We start from the raw sequence: 17,544 nt of genomic DNA, 5'->3' as shown, positions 1-17,544 counted from the left end.
ACTACAGTGAAAAACTGAACCTGAAAAATCAACTCTTTGTGAAAAAATAAATCTGCTGTCCATGTCCAGGTTACTAGAAGAAGAAGCTCAGCCCTTCCATCACTTTTGCCACCTATCACAAAGAGCTATGCTCCTCTAACTATATCAGTTCATTTTATTTCTCAAAGCAGTATTTCCAATGGTCCCATAGCTATTCTACAACATAATTTTACCCAAATGATCTTCAGCATTGTTACCTAAAGATCCATAAACAAGCTACTTCGTTACAGTCACTATTTGCTATTAACATATGCCAATGAACATTAAAAAACTAGAGACAAATTTCCACACATGCAATAATCACACATAAGAAATATTAGGGATTCTTTAATAAAAACAACCACTTATTTCAAAATGAGAATAGTCAAGTGGCATTTTCAGCCACTGATGGGCATTTTTCTAAAATAACCTTCTAAATAACCCTCTTGCTCACAACAGACAGTTGGTATGATAGATGCTAAAACTATTACCTTGCTCTCTCTTTTGCTTTCTTACACCATTCAGAAATGAAGACATACCTAAATACCACAAAAACCAACCTGCTAACATGACTTTGGTAGCTCCCTCAGTGCAATTCATATAGACGTTACCTTTTGATTCTCCCAGGGCGTGTTGGCTTACAGTAATGCTATTGCACAAACAGTGCATTGACCATAAACTCATGGCATCATCTCCCTCACATGCAACTTGCAAAACCAGTCAACTCAGTGCTAGCAATTCACTTTCTAGAGTTGAAGTTCAGGCTTATGTCTAGCAGGGACAGAGCTACTTAACCCAAAGAACAAAAGAATAGCAAAATTCTCCAGTATGACAGCAAGACCAAAACTAGTTCCTGCAAGAAGCAGAAATGAGATACGAAACATTAACCATAAACTCCCTGAACAGTGTTAAAAAAGGTTTTTCTCCAGGTCTGTCAGTGCGGTGGAAGATATGCTGTGAGTAGGCAGAACAGTTTTACAGCAACAAGTGAGAACCTCCTGCCCTTTGAAGAAAACAAATCTGCGGTGGGCAGCAGCATCTTAGAGGAGTTTCAACACAAAATGCTCTGCTTCAGATAACCAGTAATTCTGTAATTATAAAGAAATAAGAAAATGTTCTATGGATGTGTCTATAAACTTATGGAAAGGTCTGTCTCAGGGTGTTGCTAGAGTAACAGCCTTTATTTGTGACACCACACTCACGAATAAGCAACTGGAAGAACTGAGCTAGAGAAAAGTTCCTATGCATTGCATGTCTTGACTAATAATTGTGTGACAGGAGTTAGGTAGGAATAACTGACAGGTAAATGTATTTTGTTTCAGTGTTGTGTTTTCTTCTTTGAACACAGAAGTTCACTTTCCAAGATCCTATTTATAATCAAATCCATCTATTCAAGTCTATTCAAAATGCTACACCTCAGTAGCTCGGAGAACTGGGAAGGATGTGGGAGTGGGCATGAATCCCTATGTATGCATAGATCCAACTGCACAATCTTTAAAGAACAAAAGACAACTGCACAATGGAAACAGCATCATACGCACGAAGCGAACTTATTGAAGGCTAGAAATGATGGGACTCAAAGAAAATCTTTAGTCCTGCAGCCAGCAACCCTTCCTCTGTGCTAATAAAAATAGCAGCAGCATTTCAGCAGATACTTGCACAAATAATAACCCTGTGCTACTGAAATACAGATTATTTTAAGTATGAATTGTTTTGTTTTGTGTTTTTTTTTAAGGGGAAAAGAAAAGCGTGGGGTCTTTAATTTTGCCCTTTCTTATCTGCACAGCATCCAGCACAGCGAAGCACGCCCACACTCCTTGACAGCTGGAAGGATGACAGCAGCTGCCCCCACCTTTCATGGGTAAACACAATTGAACCTCTGTACATGGGGAATCTGGACTTCAAATCACGAAAAGCTCTCTCTTCTCTCCTACAGATTTCACCTGCAATCTAACGATATCTGTGCTACAGATGAGCATGCAGATACGCTCTCTTCCTGCAAGCGCTGTGTCACCATTTGCCCAACTCCCATTGCACGGGCTTCAGTTTTCAGTTATGAGTTCACATCCCTGACCACAGGGCAATTACAGAGCAGAGGAAGCTTAACACTTTCCTTTACAATTCTTATCTTCAGCATTAGCAATAAACAAATTCCTGCCGTTTAAATATTAGCAGATGACAAAGCAGCTACAGGCCACTGTGGGAACACGACCTTCATTCTTGGTAAGAGCCTGAGCAGAAAGCTCAAGCTTCCAAAATGTGGACTTGGAACCAATCCCCCAGGTGGAAATATCAGATAACCCAATGAAGACCTAACTCAGTTATGTAAGGCAGTTACAGGCTGATCTGAACTCAGCCAAAACTATGAAAGAGTTCACAATAACTTCACGAAATTGGAAAAGTTGTAAGATACCTGACAACAATAATTAAAAACCTCTCATCTCCTTAAGAACCTGGGGAAACATTTCCAGCATTTTAATACATTTTAATTAGAATCAATTCTGATTTTAGCTTGAATGATTTGGCTTCTCCTTAGTGATTCTCTGTTATTACAGGCATTTGCATAAAGTAACAGCTGTTTCATTAAAACACCACATTTACTGGTGCTGCATAGTCATCATGGTGTTCATATGAGCTCATTTGGTTGCCACAGAAATGATCATAGAATCATAGAATCATAGAATCACTAAGGTTGGAAAAGACCTAAAAGATCACCCAGTCCAACCGTTCACCTATTCCCAATAGCTCCTACTAAACCATGTCCCTCAACGCAACATCCAGTCTTTCCTTGAACACCCCCAGGGTCGGTGATTCCACCACCTCCCTGGGCAGTCCATTCCAGTGCCTGACCACCCTTTCTGAAAAGTAATACTTCCTCATGTCCAGCCTGAATTTCCCCTGGCGTAGCTTGAAACCATTCCCCCTGGTCCTATCACTAATGACACGAGAGAAGAGGCCGACCCCCAGCTCACTACAACCTCCCTTCAGGAAGTTATAGAGAGCAATAAGGTCTCCCCTGAGCCTCCTCTTCTCCAGGCTGAACATTCCCAGCTCCTTCAGCCTCTCCTCATATGGCCTGTGTTCCAGACCCCTCACCAGCTTCGTTGCCCTTCTTTGAACACGCTCCAGGGCCTCAATATCTTTCTTGCAGTGAGGGGCCCAAAACTGGACACAGTACTCGAGGTGCGGCTTGACGAGTGCTGAATATAGGGGAACAATGATGATGTCAAACTGAGCATTCTGATTTAGAGGTAGGAACCAGAAGAAAAATGAAAAATTCTAAAATTACTTTCACAGAGGCATCTTTTGGAGACAGAAAAACAGAATAAAATCAATTTGATTTGTCAAGAAAGATTTCCTTTTTCTTCGGGAGCACTGCAGTTACAGTCTATAAACACAGGATGAGACAAACATGGAAGAGGATTTAAAATGCTAGACAAATTTCAGCACTATTGTTTCAACGTATCCAGGAGTTGTTTAGTTTTGCTCACTAGACTCAGGACATCACAAAGGAAATTGAGCCGTATGTCTGCTATCCCATAGCGCGGTGCTGCTATCAGCTCACAACGCAGCTCCCTTCTGCCAGTGACTACTGAAAACATGTGGAAACTCCAAAAGCATCCTTCTTTCTGACCAGCTGATAGGAATGCAAAAACAACGCTTTGCCTCATGGAAACTAGAGGCAATAAACCCATGGTTACTCCTCAAGACTTTCATAAACTGTGTCAACCTTCAAATAGTGAATAGAAACACCAAGTGAGCTTAGAGCAGTTTTTATTACAGATTCCTTTGTTTGCCGGAATATAAATTTATTTAAGCAAATTCTGGGTCACACAAAACAAAGTACTCTCATGTTTTCAAAGCCACAAAAGAACTGTAACTACTACTACATATAGAACTTTCTTAAAAAAAAAAAAAAAAAAAAAAAAAAAAAAAGAGAAAGAAAATATTTGAAAGCCTCTTCATGCATCCTTTGCTAAGCTACTCTCATCATTTCTGAAATTCCCCTTTCCCTTCTTCCTCCCCCCCCCCCAGCATATCCACAAGAAAAAGAGAAAAAAGCTGGTTTACCATCTTTGTCAATGGCACATAAGATAAGAAATTGTTAGGTGCTATACTAATTATAGAAGATTTGGGATTAATATTTACAGAACAGTATTTGGACTGAATACTTATGAGCAGGATTGTGCATGGCTTATTCTCCTAACAGATTCTGAATCAATAGGTTGCACATAACGAATCACCAAACGCCAACCATATGAGGTTACGGTCACTCTTGTTTTTTTTCAATGTGAACAGAAAAGAGAAGTCCAAAAGTTTTGCAGTGCAATGTCACAGGGTAGAAAAGATCACTCCCACCGCTTCAGTAACAGATTTGGGCACGTGAATGAAGTAAAAGCAACTGTATAAAGTTTGTTGTTGCCATGTTTTTCTTCCTTTTGAACAGCATCAACACAGAACTAATTCCCAATCTTTACGAAGCAGTTTCCAGTCAGACTGACACACAATGGCAAGCAGCATTAGACAGGTGAAGTGACAGGGAGGAGGAAGGCTGACTTGATGTCAGTGACAAAAACTATTTTAATGGAAATGTGAAATTATTCAAAAATTTCTTCCCCTAAACATGTGAAGATTTCTCAAGTCAGATCCAGACTGCACAATGGGCTGAGAGCAGGAATCAGCCAGAGTATTTCTACATACCTTTTTTTCTAATGGCTTTTCATACTCAGTGCCTTACTTAAAGGTTTCCTCTGCCAAAGATCTGTTAAATCAGTGATGTCCCATCAAACAGTACCTGTCAAACACGATAAAGCCCTACAATAATAAAATACGTGACCAAGAGGTTTTAGTAGCCAGGGATTAAAGGAAAAGTAGAAACAGGCCATATTTGAAAAGAACAGAAAGATGATAATAACAACAGTGCTGTTTGCTCAGTAACATTAATTTTCAGATCTCTTTTCTTCTGTCCTAAAATTAGACCTGTGTATGAGGTCATGCGATGGATGAATGCGACAGGAAAGTCACGTAGCAAAGGACAGATGACAACGCCTGACTCCTACTGCAGAACATGCCTTTCAATTAACTCCTTCAACAGGGAACCTCCTGCTCTATCGACAGAAGACAACACCCCATCCTCTCTCTGTAACATCACACGCCAGCCCAGAGCTCAGCTGAGAAGCTGTCACAGGTATCTGGCATAAAAGAGCTGCAGGAAGAAAAAAAAAGCAACGCAACATCACAAGTAGGCAGAGATGGGAAGAAACATTAAAACAGATGTTGTTTCTCAGTGCAGGAGGCCCAAGAGGTTAGGGCTGCACTATGCATATACACACAATACATATTTATACACATATTCTGGTTTGGAGGTTTGTGGTAAAATGCACAGCAGCATGTACACATTTGGATACTGATCTCCAAATCAGATTTGCTTGCACAGATGTAGAATTTGTGTGTCATGATCCTGCTGACGGCTTTTTATGTTTTGGAGATGTTACCTGCATTTTTATTAACTGCAAAGCTATCAGTCTTTGATGAAAGATGCAGTCGGATGCAGCTCAAGCTACTCCAACACTGAATAATTTGCTCTAATTTATTCCTTACAAGAAGGATTGTACCTTACTGCTTTACTTAGATTAAATGGGCACATTTGCTAACTTCCCAGAATTAAATATCTGTTGACTGGAAAAAAAAACCAGCCAAGAGTTCTATTGGCTGAGAGAGTTCAGAGAAGTTGGGATAAAATCCAGCAACTTAAGTAAGAAGACAATTACAATTTCTTCCTCCTACTGGCTGGATGATTGGCACCTGGCACAGGATCATCCTTGTGAAAGCATCCTCCGCTGTTGACTAAGTGCACTTTTAGGCAGTATGCAAACACTATCAAGAAAAGGTAGAAAAACATGTGCCCTTCTATGACTCCGTATTCTCAAATCTCTAGACATTATTTTTCCCAGCACACAATGTCAGAAAGGAAAACAAAAGAACAAAGTGTGCTAGATGTTTTCTCTCCATACCTCCTTGCAAAACCAGCACTAAAAAAAGACTCCAACTGCCAAGGAACCTTCTTTGAACCTTCTATTTTGTGATAAGTTTAAACTTATCTTCTCAGATGGAAATGAAGCTCAGCTCCAAGAAAGAACATTTTAAAATCTTCAGTAAATAAAGATCAGGTAATATTCAGCAGCAGAAACTGAAGTATATGAAAAGATAAAATTGTGCACAAAGCTGGAAAAATGAGGGGTCAGCAGCACTTTGTACACCAAATCTAAATTTCAGAATTTCAGTTATGAAGGAACTGCAACACGTTTACAGTGTCAGAAACGCGGGAAGGAATAATTTGCATTTGGAGAAAAAAATGGAATTCAAATACATCAGAGTGCTATCCTCATCCTTCTGAAATTTTCAATTTAAGAAAAATATGTTCAGACGTATCAGAAAAATTCAGACTTTGATTCCCTATGTTCTCATTCTGCAGTTTCACAACTGATCCGAGCTGATGAGATGCTACGCTTTAAATTTCCTCAATGGCCATTTAGCTCAGCAGCCAACACTTCAATGCACAAGGACACTAACATAGAAGCATTCAAAGGAAGGGAATAAAAAATAGTAATAATAAAAAAGGTAGCTATCTATTTACAAGGTTGCCAAATAATTACAGTCATCCAGTCACCCAGCACTTTCTTTCATGTTTTAGCTTTGGAATTAAAGTTGCTCTTCATAATTCTTCCACTGCCCTAATCATCAAGGATATAAAATTATGGTTGTAGAAAGCACACATGTTGCTCTTCCAGCGGGTTCCCATAAGTGCAAATGTAATCTTTAGAAGTATTTTATTGTTTCTACCTATTTTTAATCAAAGAGTAGTTAATTCAAAGAGTACTGAAATGGCTGAAAAGGCTACAAACCTGCGATACTTTGTGGAGCAAGAAGTAACAGTCTCGAGAGTCATTATCTGTCCTGTTCATCGCATTAACAGAAAGAATATCAAACATCTAGACAGACTCAGGAGGTAAGTGAGGCTCATACAGAAGTCTGTAGCATCTTTTGGAAACAAGAGACTACTTGGACACTGCTAGACTGAGACCATGGGTAAGAACCAAACCGTATCGCCTTCTCAGCTTCCATAGCTAACATTTAGGTGTAAGTTAGAGCTTTGTTTTAAGGAGGACAAGGTGATGGCAACACCCAGATCCCTCCCAAAACCTACATCTAAATTCAACTCAACTGCCTGACAAGGAGCACAGACCATTAGGCGTAAGTCTGCTGTGAGGACATCTCCATCCCACAGACAAGAGTCGTGGGAACCAAGAAAACATGTCACTTAGGAAAGGAACCAGATTTTTGAATGACTAAAGCAATCATAACTTGCAGCAGCACCATTTATTGCAATAAACTCTGATTGTATTTAGTACAACAAACTCAGATCTCAGTCTGGAGATCTAAAACCAGCAATGAAATAAAAATACCTAATGAGAACCTAAGAAACTGGTAGTAGTTATGCCTATAAATATCAGCTAGTAAGAGCAGAAAAAGTTTCTATTGCCAACCCAGCAATTCACAGTCCTAAATACCACAAGGAGAGCTGTGACTCCCACCAAAGCTCCCAAGCAGATACACAGTTCAGCACTGGCTTTTGAGATTGGGCCTCCTGCTGAAGGGATGAACATTAGTTATGCTAACATGGAATGGAAGGGAGTGAGACAAGAGCGTACAAAGGTCACAGCCACAAAGGCAACAGTAACCTAAAACTCAAAGGCACGAAGTTTTACCTATACACATACGGATAATTCAGAAAAGGCCACAATGCCTACCAATCAAATGTATAACAGTATTTCAAAAACAAGCAAAATACGGAGTCTATTGCATCACATGGAAGGTTCAACCGTCTTCATCATTGGGATAAACCCCCATCTCTCCTATGTTTCTGAAGTAATAAAAAAGCTTCAGATAACTAGGAATTCACCAGTTGCCTCACACCTAACTGGCTAAGATTGCAATTGTCTTCTGTGTGCCATTTACTTCTATGCTGAGCTGAAACTCATCAACACCATCAGAAAAATGCATTGGAACTTGCTGGGCTAATCAAAGGAAATGCAGGTATAAACTTGAATATTTAAATCAACCAATTGGAGATACATCCTTAAAAACAAGCAAACACAAGAAAAACAGAAACCACAACACTCCACCATCTGCAAGGTCAGTCTTATTTCTTATTTCTGCTTCTAGGGAAAATTTCCATCAAAGTTTTCCTTTTAAACGCATTCCTGTGAGCGCAGTTACTGAGCTGTACAGAGAAAATGGGACAAAAGTCTCCCAAAGAGTCTGGTATAAAATTTAAGAGGAAAACAGTGTAAGAGAACAAATGATGACAAAGGTTTCCTGGTGTTTCAGTTCCATTTTTTTCTTCTAACCACGTAGTCTGCTGCCCACAAGCATTAAGATCAACAATAGCAGCATTAGTTGACCAAGTAGTTCCAGAACAACCTCAGAAGTTTGCCTCTGCCAAACTTACTGTTACACCCCCAAGGCCATATTCTTGCACCACGTTAAGGGAAAAGGCCCTGGCATCTTCACAGTTATCCATCCCATTACAAGCAAAGCATGAAGGGCTGTCAACAACTCAATTGCCTGATCCATGGAGAACAGGACAGATATAATTTGCATTAAATAAAAAAAAAAAGAAGAAAAGAAAAAGAAACCAACAATTCCCTCTCATTTATATGCTGAGAGCTATATACATTACACTACGTCACTATGGAAGACAAACAGCACTGTTCTGTTTTACTGTGATCTGACTTAAGGAAAACAAAAATCAAACAAAAAAAATCACCCAAACCCAAAGAAACAAATGAGCAAATACAGTTTTCTTTCTGCCAAGTCAGTTACCCACTCCAATTCACCATGGCACCATTACATTTCCCTAGTACTGCTGCTGCATGCTCAGTATGCCCAAGTTGAGTCAATGTTTCAGGGTTACTGCTGGCTTTCAAAGCACAGTGATCAGGAGGTGCAGGAAGCACACAGTGTCTCCCCAAGCCAAAGGGCACCTCTGCAGCAGAATAATCTCTGCAATGGGCCAGGAGCCAGGCCTTAGGCCGGGGCTAGCCCAGCTTGGGGCTCCAAACAAGAGCAGACAACCTCCGTTTCAGGAGGTAGAGAGTAGAGATGATATTTAGGAGATTTCAAAATTACTTTTGAAAGGCGTGGCTGTCCGGTCAGAAGCTTACAAATCTCAATGCTCTCTCTACAAATACAGTGCTTGTTTGTATAACTGCAAAATGCACTTTTTTCAGCCTCCCAGTGTCAGACCCACGAGCACACTCACTATTCCAGTCACAGCATGATGCAAAATCTGTCCCTCAGTGAGCAAAACCAGCACATGCGGCTTATGATTTTCAGGATTCCTGAAGTCCCAGCACCATCCAGCAGCACTGCAGGCTGACCAAGCAGCACAGCCATCTCAGACACCATTCAGAATTACCACTCCGGCCAGGAGCCATGCACAAACACACCCAGCGTGCACTGCAACCCCCCAAAGCGGGATGGGAGCTATCAGCCATGCAAAATGCATAAACGTGGCAACAGACAATGCAAATCTCCCCCTCTCACCTGAGAACCCTGATTGTCAGCAACTGAATGGGTTTCTTGTATTACTAACTGCACAGTACTCCTGCCTGACAGAGAGCTGCAAGGCCTGATGCAGGAAGATCTGCCAGAGACACCCTTATCTTCTGATTCCCCACGGGTTCACTTTGCCTGCTGCTCAGCACGCCAGCACAGCTACTGCAGATAGCTATTCCTGGACAACTCAGATAGGTTTCTTAATTCTACTCCCAAAGCCAAAAGGCTAAGAGTTAGGCATGGGGTGTTGATCTACAGAAAGCCAGAAGATGTTGTGCACCTACATTCCAGGCTCCAGTTTGCATGTGACCAAGAGTTACACCAACAAGCAAGGTAGAACTCCAGAGGAACCCCAAGAGTGTACTCGCTGGTCAGCAAAGAAACAGCTCTTGCAGGCTGCCTCAGACTGCAAGGCATCAGTGGCGTGTGAATCCAGCACTTGAGTTTAAGCATCTCTTAGGTATCCAGTAAGAAGAGTTTGTTGTTGCCAGGCTTGTAACAAGCTCTGTTTCTTCTGTTTCTTCTCTAAATGCATGTAGCTTGGTGTACATATGTGCACTTCTGCACTCTCTCAAATACTTTTTTTTCTCTTCACCTCTTTAAAGAAAAGAAAAATACCAACAACCCACTCCTTATGAGCAATTTCATCCTTTAACACACTGAGTTTTGCACAAGCCAAGTAACATTTTTGGTAAAGAATATAATTGCAATTGTATGTTTCTAAGGTATTGTAAATAGCATGAAATTATTTTAAAATGTTATGAAAATGCATTTGCAGTGTTCCTTTAAGTGTTTTAACAAAGCTTCTGTTGAAATTGCTTTATTCCAAAGCAATCGAAGATAGGGTCTTTTTATAAGGATCTCTTTATCTCCCTACAAATGGTTGAGATACAGATATTTCCAGAAAGGGAGTGAACCAGAAAATATGCAGTCTTACATTTTACAACTCATAGTTATCTAGCACCATAAAACATCAGCTGCTATGTTTCTGAAGACCACGCTGTAGCTCAAGTAAAACAGCAATATTACAGAAGCACCCAGAAGCCTTATACAAGTTCAGGTCTGGTGACATACAAATATGCAGGCTCTGTTCAGTACTGTCAAGCCATTCTATAGCCAAAGCAGAAGCAATTCAAGAGATCAAAAGCAAAAATGAAGCTAAAATTAAGCAATGCATTCATGCCATCTTCCAGGAAATACAGTATCACATACCTCCTTGTCACAATCCTTGGACAACATAGATAAATAAAATAGACATCGGCCTAAACAAGCTGGTCAGAAGACAGATCGTTATCATTCAGGGATGTAAGCTTGTCTACATTACAGCATCAGGAAGAATGCCTTATCATTTGAAGCACACTTTCAAGAGCATCTCTAACTACCTGGGACACAAAGCTGCATAGAGAGTGGAATTCATTTCCTGACATGATAAGATCCAGATAACTTAGAAACTTTTCAGCAGTATCACAATGGAAGAGATGCATGTGAGGATGTATGCATAACTCTCAGTCCAGTAATACTTTCCCAGGGCTATCCTGGAAGTCAGGTTACTCTGCAGTTGATCTTAAAGGGACACTATAAAGGAAAAGAGTAAGTTTCAGAAACATGCTAAGAACACTGATAATTTCAACACATAGTCCCATCTAACACATTAAAGACATATATCCGCAAAACAGCCCCCACCTTGAGAAAGAAAAGGGGGCAAGTACAGTAGTACCTATAAACACACAGGCACAACTAAGACCAAAAAGGAACAGTGTAATAAAGCTCCTTTTCAGGGTAGCTGCTCCCCCAGTGCTCACTGCAGAACAGAGCTCTGTGGAGTTTTCCAGCAGGTCACTTTCTGAGATTACTTTTACCAGTGGGCTTTCAAACTGGATGCACACCCTGTGGTATTAGGTGGTTCCCATAAATGTAAATGTGCAGGAAAAGAAACAAAGTGAAACAAAGCATATGATAATGGTGGGTGGGAGGGGGAAGGAGAGTAAATCACTTGCTTCTTCCTAGATATGAAGTTACCTAAACTCACATAAATTCTTGATTTTATTTGTAAACTCTGGCATCTTAAGAAGATAAGACATAGAAAAAGGTCATAGGCAGCAAAACAATACACGTTTTTCTCTGAGGAGGTGAAAAAAAGTCTTATGATAAACAAAGCATTTCAGAATTTATAGGCTCGTGCCCAGCTACACAGCAGCAAAGCACTGCTAGATTCATACAGACCAGCAAGGTCAATTCCCCTTGGATCTTACACAATGCTATCACATCCAAAAAACATGACCACGATGCAGTTCAGTGTCAGGACACTACTAAGGCACAAACTGAGTGATGATTCAGGAAAACAGAGGTTCTCTCCTTACTCACCAGCCACTCGTTTCCCACAGTGTCACTGGTGGTGTTGGGTGTCTGGAGCCTATCCATAAGGGACTGCACTCCCTTTGGGGACACAGAAGCCCATCACGATGCAAGGATCCCTCACCTGCTCACTTTTGAGGGCCAATGCAATGCAATGCAATTCTACTCTACCATATTGAAGGAGGAAGGTAAGAACAGCATTACCTAGGGCAAGAAGAGCTAATTCGGTCTGCATCCAGACGCATCTCAATCTATTGCTAGAAAGGGGGAAAGGAGCATGGGAAAAGGAGCTGAATGAAGGAGGTGTGATGCGGATGGATGATGCAGAAAAGGAGCACGCTGGCCATCCATGATAGCAAAATAACACTTGTGGCATGGCTGCATCAGAATCTAACGGTTCTGGCATTGTCTGGAATCACATTCTCCTTGAATCTTACTGTCATGGTGTTCATATTTCAACCACTGCAAATCCAGACTCCATCAGTTCACGTGGCACTGGGCCACCACTTGTGCACACAAAAAGGCCCAACAGAGCCAGGGCCAGCACTCCAGTGAACTCAGTCAGTGCAATGCATCTTGTGGGACTGGGGCCTTCACTGATAAATATCAGGCCACACTAACACCAAGGCATGCAGAAGTCTGGGATGGGCACTAATAGCTTTCTTTAACAGTAAACGCTACCAGAAACAACATGTAACTCCACTGATACAGTTTCCAAGGCAGTTAAAAAATAAATATAAGCAAAAATAGAATAAAAAGTTGTTAAGCATACCCAAATCATGTAACAAAGTTTATTTCCCAGGCATTAGAAACATCCTAAATATTGTCATGTTTGTAAGGGCAGCAACCTCACCTACTCATTAGTATATTTTGACAGTCAGGTTCTAGTTCTTAAAAAGATTGATGCATGCACTTAATTTTAAGCATGCAAACAGTCTCACGGGATACTGAAGTAAGGTTCATGGCTTTACTTGAACAGTTGTTTTGCAACTACTTTTTTAGCATATGACATTTACATCACACTTTGTTGATAAGGCAATCACTTTTAAACAAGCAATTTATGCATTCTGGGTAGTAGAAGTAGCCCAATGGATACAAGTTCACACATGCAAAACAATCACAGTAGAAAAAGACAGACCACAGTATTTAAAGATCTTATCCTATATTAGTGCTATGCAGCTAAATACAACTGTCAAAATTCATTCACATGCTATCCATAGCAGAGATGAAGTTCAATGGTGTACAACACTTCCATGCAAAGCCCACAGTTTTCACACAGCTTTCCACATCTTAACATGCCTACTGAAATCATCCAAGTTTGGAATTTGCTTTAATACAATTTCAACTCCTTTGAGGGCAGCCCAGTGGCTGTGAAGTATAAAGTAAAAAAAAAATTACATGCACTTTCTGCTATTATGAATAACAGTTTCTGGCCTTGAGCTGAGGAGATAAAGTAGCAAAGTGGCAAAGGCAAAATCAGATACGTGAGCAGGTTTCATTGGGAAGCACCTTAGAACTTCACATGGAAAAATAATCTTATATTTTACCAAGCAGTATGACTTTAAAAAGATATAAAGTCACACTTTGAACATGCATGATACAATCACTACGGCCAGAACTGTGTAATGGTTCATGGAGCAAGGGCAGCTTACATTCACTCAGCAGCCACAGCCAATTTAGCTGTAAAACACACTCTGGGTGAATCACAGGTGGCATGAGCTAGATTGTGTAACGTGTCTCTCTAAAGGAATCTGACTAAAGGGCAGACAAAGCACGGTGCCTGCACTGTTAAACACTCAAAAATGAAGAAATAAAGCATGAGATGCTGTGTTTGCCCATTACAGTACTGTACATGCACTACCATAGTTTTTCCATAAAGCTTGTGTTTTCTGCAATTCAGAGAATGAAGCCAGCACTTATGAAGGTAATTTAGTTATCAGTAGGTTAAAATTCTACTGAAACATCTCATCTGTAATTTTCCTGGACACATGTGCAAATATAATTTGCAACGCAGTTTTCTCAAAACGCTCTCAGGAAACACTTCTGAAGACTCCAAACACACATTTGTGTGTAACACAGGTGAAAACTTACACAGCATATAAACGCTGTATAAGTAGTATGACACCGAGTAACAAACAGTGATGAAAACTCTATGGCCCTGTTATGGACACAAAAGCTTGCATGCATAAAAGGTCTGCCCATTTCTTGATCCCTGAGTGCTTAACCAGGCAACCTTGACAGCATCCCATTTGGGCTTTCCTTTTGAAAGACCAAATTCCTAGAGTCCGCTCAACATGTCAGCAATGGAAATCTTGCAAGTGAGGAACAATTACATTCAATTCCAAAGACTCATATGCCTAAAATGGTATAATTAAAAAAATTAAAGGAAGCGGTCATGCAGGATACTGGCAAGGAGAAGGGACTGAAGGAATTTTGAAAAAATCATTCAACTCACCAGTCCATTGTTTGGCTGAGGTGAAAAAGGCAAACATTACTGAGATGCATCAGTGAGGAAGTTAGAACACAAATCAAGGCCCACGCCTGCAAGCACATGTGAATAACTTAAGGCCCAGAAGCTCTTAATGTGGCAAAGTTATTCATGTGTGTGCTTGCAGAGCCTGAGTTCACACGTTACCGTTAGGGCGCAAAACGCTACTTACGTGTTGTTGCTGACTACAATAAAAGCAGAAAGTCATCTGAGTTTAACAGCAACTATTTCACCTCAAAATGATAAAAACCCTTCAAGTCTCACAAGATAACAATAATTAATCCAGTCGAGCTGCTCCCAGTTCCGCTGCTGTTTGGTTTTGTTGGGATTTTTTTCGTGTTTTCTTTTTTAACCTAAGTCATTCAAGTCTGCACACAGCTTTCCTTTGAAGTTACCTGAGGGCAGTAAACCCTGGAGTAGTACAAAGTGCTGCGCCTCTGTCTTTCAATGCACCAAGGATGCTTACGACACTCATAACAAAGATGTATTCTTTTTATTAGGTATCTCTTTGCCAAGTTCGGCGTAATCTGAAACATTCTGTATTCAGCCTAGTTTGTCCCCAAGCGTTGAGTCCTTCCCACGTATCCTATAAAGATTTAGGTAATAAACAAAGCTAAAAGAAAAAGGCCACCATGCATACGCACAGCATAGAGCACATCTGTATATCCAATTAAGACAAACACTAGCTACTCATACAATATGTTTAAAGTATAATTGAGTACTATGGATTCAAATGAACTGCAGACTGCTTCTCACGGTTTATAAATTCAATGAAATGAAGACCCAAGCCTGAGTTTCATAAGAAATATCTAATATGCTGTCAGTATGGGCCAGCAGGCAATTAAAAAAAAGTTGAGGCAGCTAAGGTTTGTTAATCCTAATACTAAAGGATGACCGTTTAATATATTTTAGCAAATAAGGAGGAATCGTGCACTGCTCGATCCATTATAACTGTGGGTACTTCAGTTCCCAGTGAACTAGATGCTGACAGAAGCAGCACCATCACAGCCTTACTGGCATAGAGGAGCATGGAACTCCAGCCAGAGCGTCTGAGCACGTATATGTGTTTGCTTGGCTTTCTTACTGGAAGTTTTACTATTTTTTCACATAGATGCGTCTGTCGTTAGGAACGGAATACCCACTTTTAATATGGCCTTCATTTGATAGACAGCCAGTTGTGGGGGGAGGTGAGGTGGAATCGTGTTATTGATAAAACAATTTACGTTAATTTATTACACTGAAACGGCACAAAAGCCTAACAGAGCAGTACCCATCTGATGGGAGAGCGCAGAGAGAGGTGAAGCCGGCAGGAATTATAAGCAAAAGTGGAAACGGCAGGATTCCTCCACAGCTACAGTGCGAAAAGGGAAGAGAAGGCCGCAGAGGGCGGCCCGCAGGCCGGGCCCGAAGGCGGACAGGGCCGGCACCGCGCTCCGGGCCGGGCGCACCTGGCGCCTCAAAGCCCCGACCGCCGGCCTCCGCGCCGGGGCCCCGCCGCGCCGCCTCCTGCCGCCGAGGCTCCCCCACCGCCGCAGCCCGGCACGCGGCCGCCTGCAAACGGCCGGGCACGGTGGCGCTCGGCGGGGCCGGGGAGGGCCGCCCGAAGCGGGCCGCGCCGCGTTCCGAGCGGAGAGCGGGCCCGAGCCCCGCAGGTAAAAAAGTCCCCGCCGCGCAGCCTCTGCGCCCGCAGGCGGGAGGCCGGCACCTCGCTGAGCGCCGAGCGCGGGCCGGGCGGCCGTCCCCGCGACACGCCGAGCGGCCCCGCTGCCCTGCGGCGCCCCTTCCCCGGGGCCGGCGCTCCGCGGCCGCGCGGAGGAGGCGCCGCCCGCCCTTAAGTTTCGCCAAGGACGGGCCCGAGGTCACGGCCGGCACCCGCCCGCCTCCCCCCGCAGCCCCTTCCCCGCCGAGACCGCCGCCACCGGCCGCACGCCGCGGGCCCGCCGCCCGCCCGCCGGCGGGGACTTACCTTGGCAGCCATGCTGTGCCCGGCGCAGCCACCCCCTTCCCTCCCCTCCCTTCCCTTCCGACCGCGGCAGGCAGCTTCTCCGCCTGCGCACCAGCCCGCCAGCGCCGGCCGTCACCGCTCTCCAGGCGCGGACGGGGCGCGCGGCGCCGCCAGCCCATTGGCTGCACCGCCCGGCCCGGCGCGGCCCGGCGCGGCCCGCGTGATCGCCCGGCACGGCGCTGCCTCGGGGCCGGCGGCCGGGGGAGCGATGCGGCGGGAGAGGCCTCGGGAGCCCGGGGGTGCCCGCAGCCTGGCACCCCTCTTCGCTTTAATCCGCGGTCGGTGCCCTCAGAGCGCCTCCGTCGCCTCACGGCTGCCAAGGGGCAGTACCGAGGAGCTGTAGAGCCCATATTGACGCTGGAGAGCGGTCCGGCTAATGACCCGTGCCGTTAATCACGGGAAGCTTCGGCCGTGCATTGAGGAAGGATGCCCGGACGAGCGGCTGCAAGATGCCCTCCACCCTCGCAGCGCTGTGGCAACCATGTTAGCGTTACCCCTCTCAGCAAAGCCCGCTCTCGTGCCCCGAGCTATTTTTTTGCCCATGAGTCAGACTGCTGTTTGCGGGATGCTTAACTGTTATATTTCAAGACTTTTGTCAGAGATAAATTAACCTAATTTTGATACACTTCTGGTGCCTGACTGACTGAACGTGACACGCAAGCACCCTGCTGGAACCAGCGGCTGCATCCAGAATGACCACAGGCACGGCCCCTCGGCCTCACAGACAGTTTGCAGACTGTCTGCAGCCAGCCTGTCTGGGCGTGTTTGGCAGCGCACCACTTGGCACACAGGCCCATGGCAATCACTGGCCCTGCCGATGCCCGTGCTGGTGGCTTCGTGGCCTCTGGCTTCTGGGGAACTTTAGGCTGGCCAGGGGCTGGCAACGCAGACAAGGAGCTAGTCACTTGTGGGTGGCTAAAGGTTGCTTGGAAGCATTTACAGAGTTGTTGCAAGTAGCTGTCAGGCAAGGTTTTGCTCTGCAATAGGGTTATGTTAGTCATAGCTTTGAGGTGGATCTTCTAGCACCTTCCCGAAAGTGAGCTTTGTAAGGATGCTA

At 43.4% G+C, this 17,544-nt stretch overlaps 1 protein-coding gene across 1 annotated transcript in view; it reads right to left on the bottom strand.

The window, feature by feature from the left end:
- Positions 1-16,837, bottom strand: part of SLC25A13 (solute carrier family 25 member 13) — a gene marked incomplete at both ends in the record, with an annotated part of 93,310 nt that extends 76,473 nt beyond the window's left edge. The window contains 2 exons of the mRNA XM_079538132.1: positions 16,449-16,531; positions 16,663-16,837. Of these exons, the coding sequence (XP_079394258.1) occupies positions 16,449-16,531; positions 16,663-16,837 (258 nt within the window). The remainder of the gene's footprint in view (positions 1-16,448; positions 16,532-16,662) is intronic.
- Positions 16,838-17,544: the final 707 nt, after the last annotated feature.

This window comes from Tetrao urogallus (genome assembly GCF_951394365.1).
Source record: "Tetrao urogallus genome assembly, chromosome: 7".
In the NCBI taxonomy this organism is placed as follows: Eukaryota; Metazoa; Chordata; class Aves; order Galliformes; family Phasianidae; genus Tetrao; species Tetrao urogallus.
Note: the sequence above shows the minus strand (reverse complement) of the source record. Positions and strands in the feature narration are given on the sequence as shown.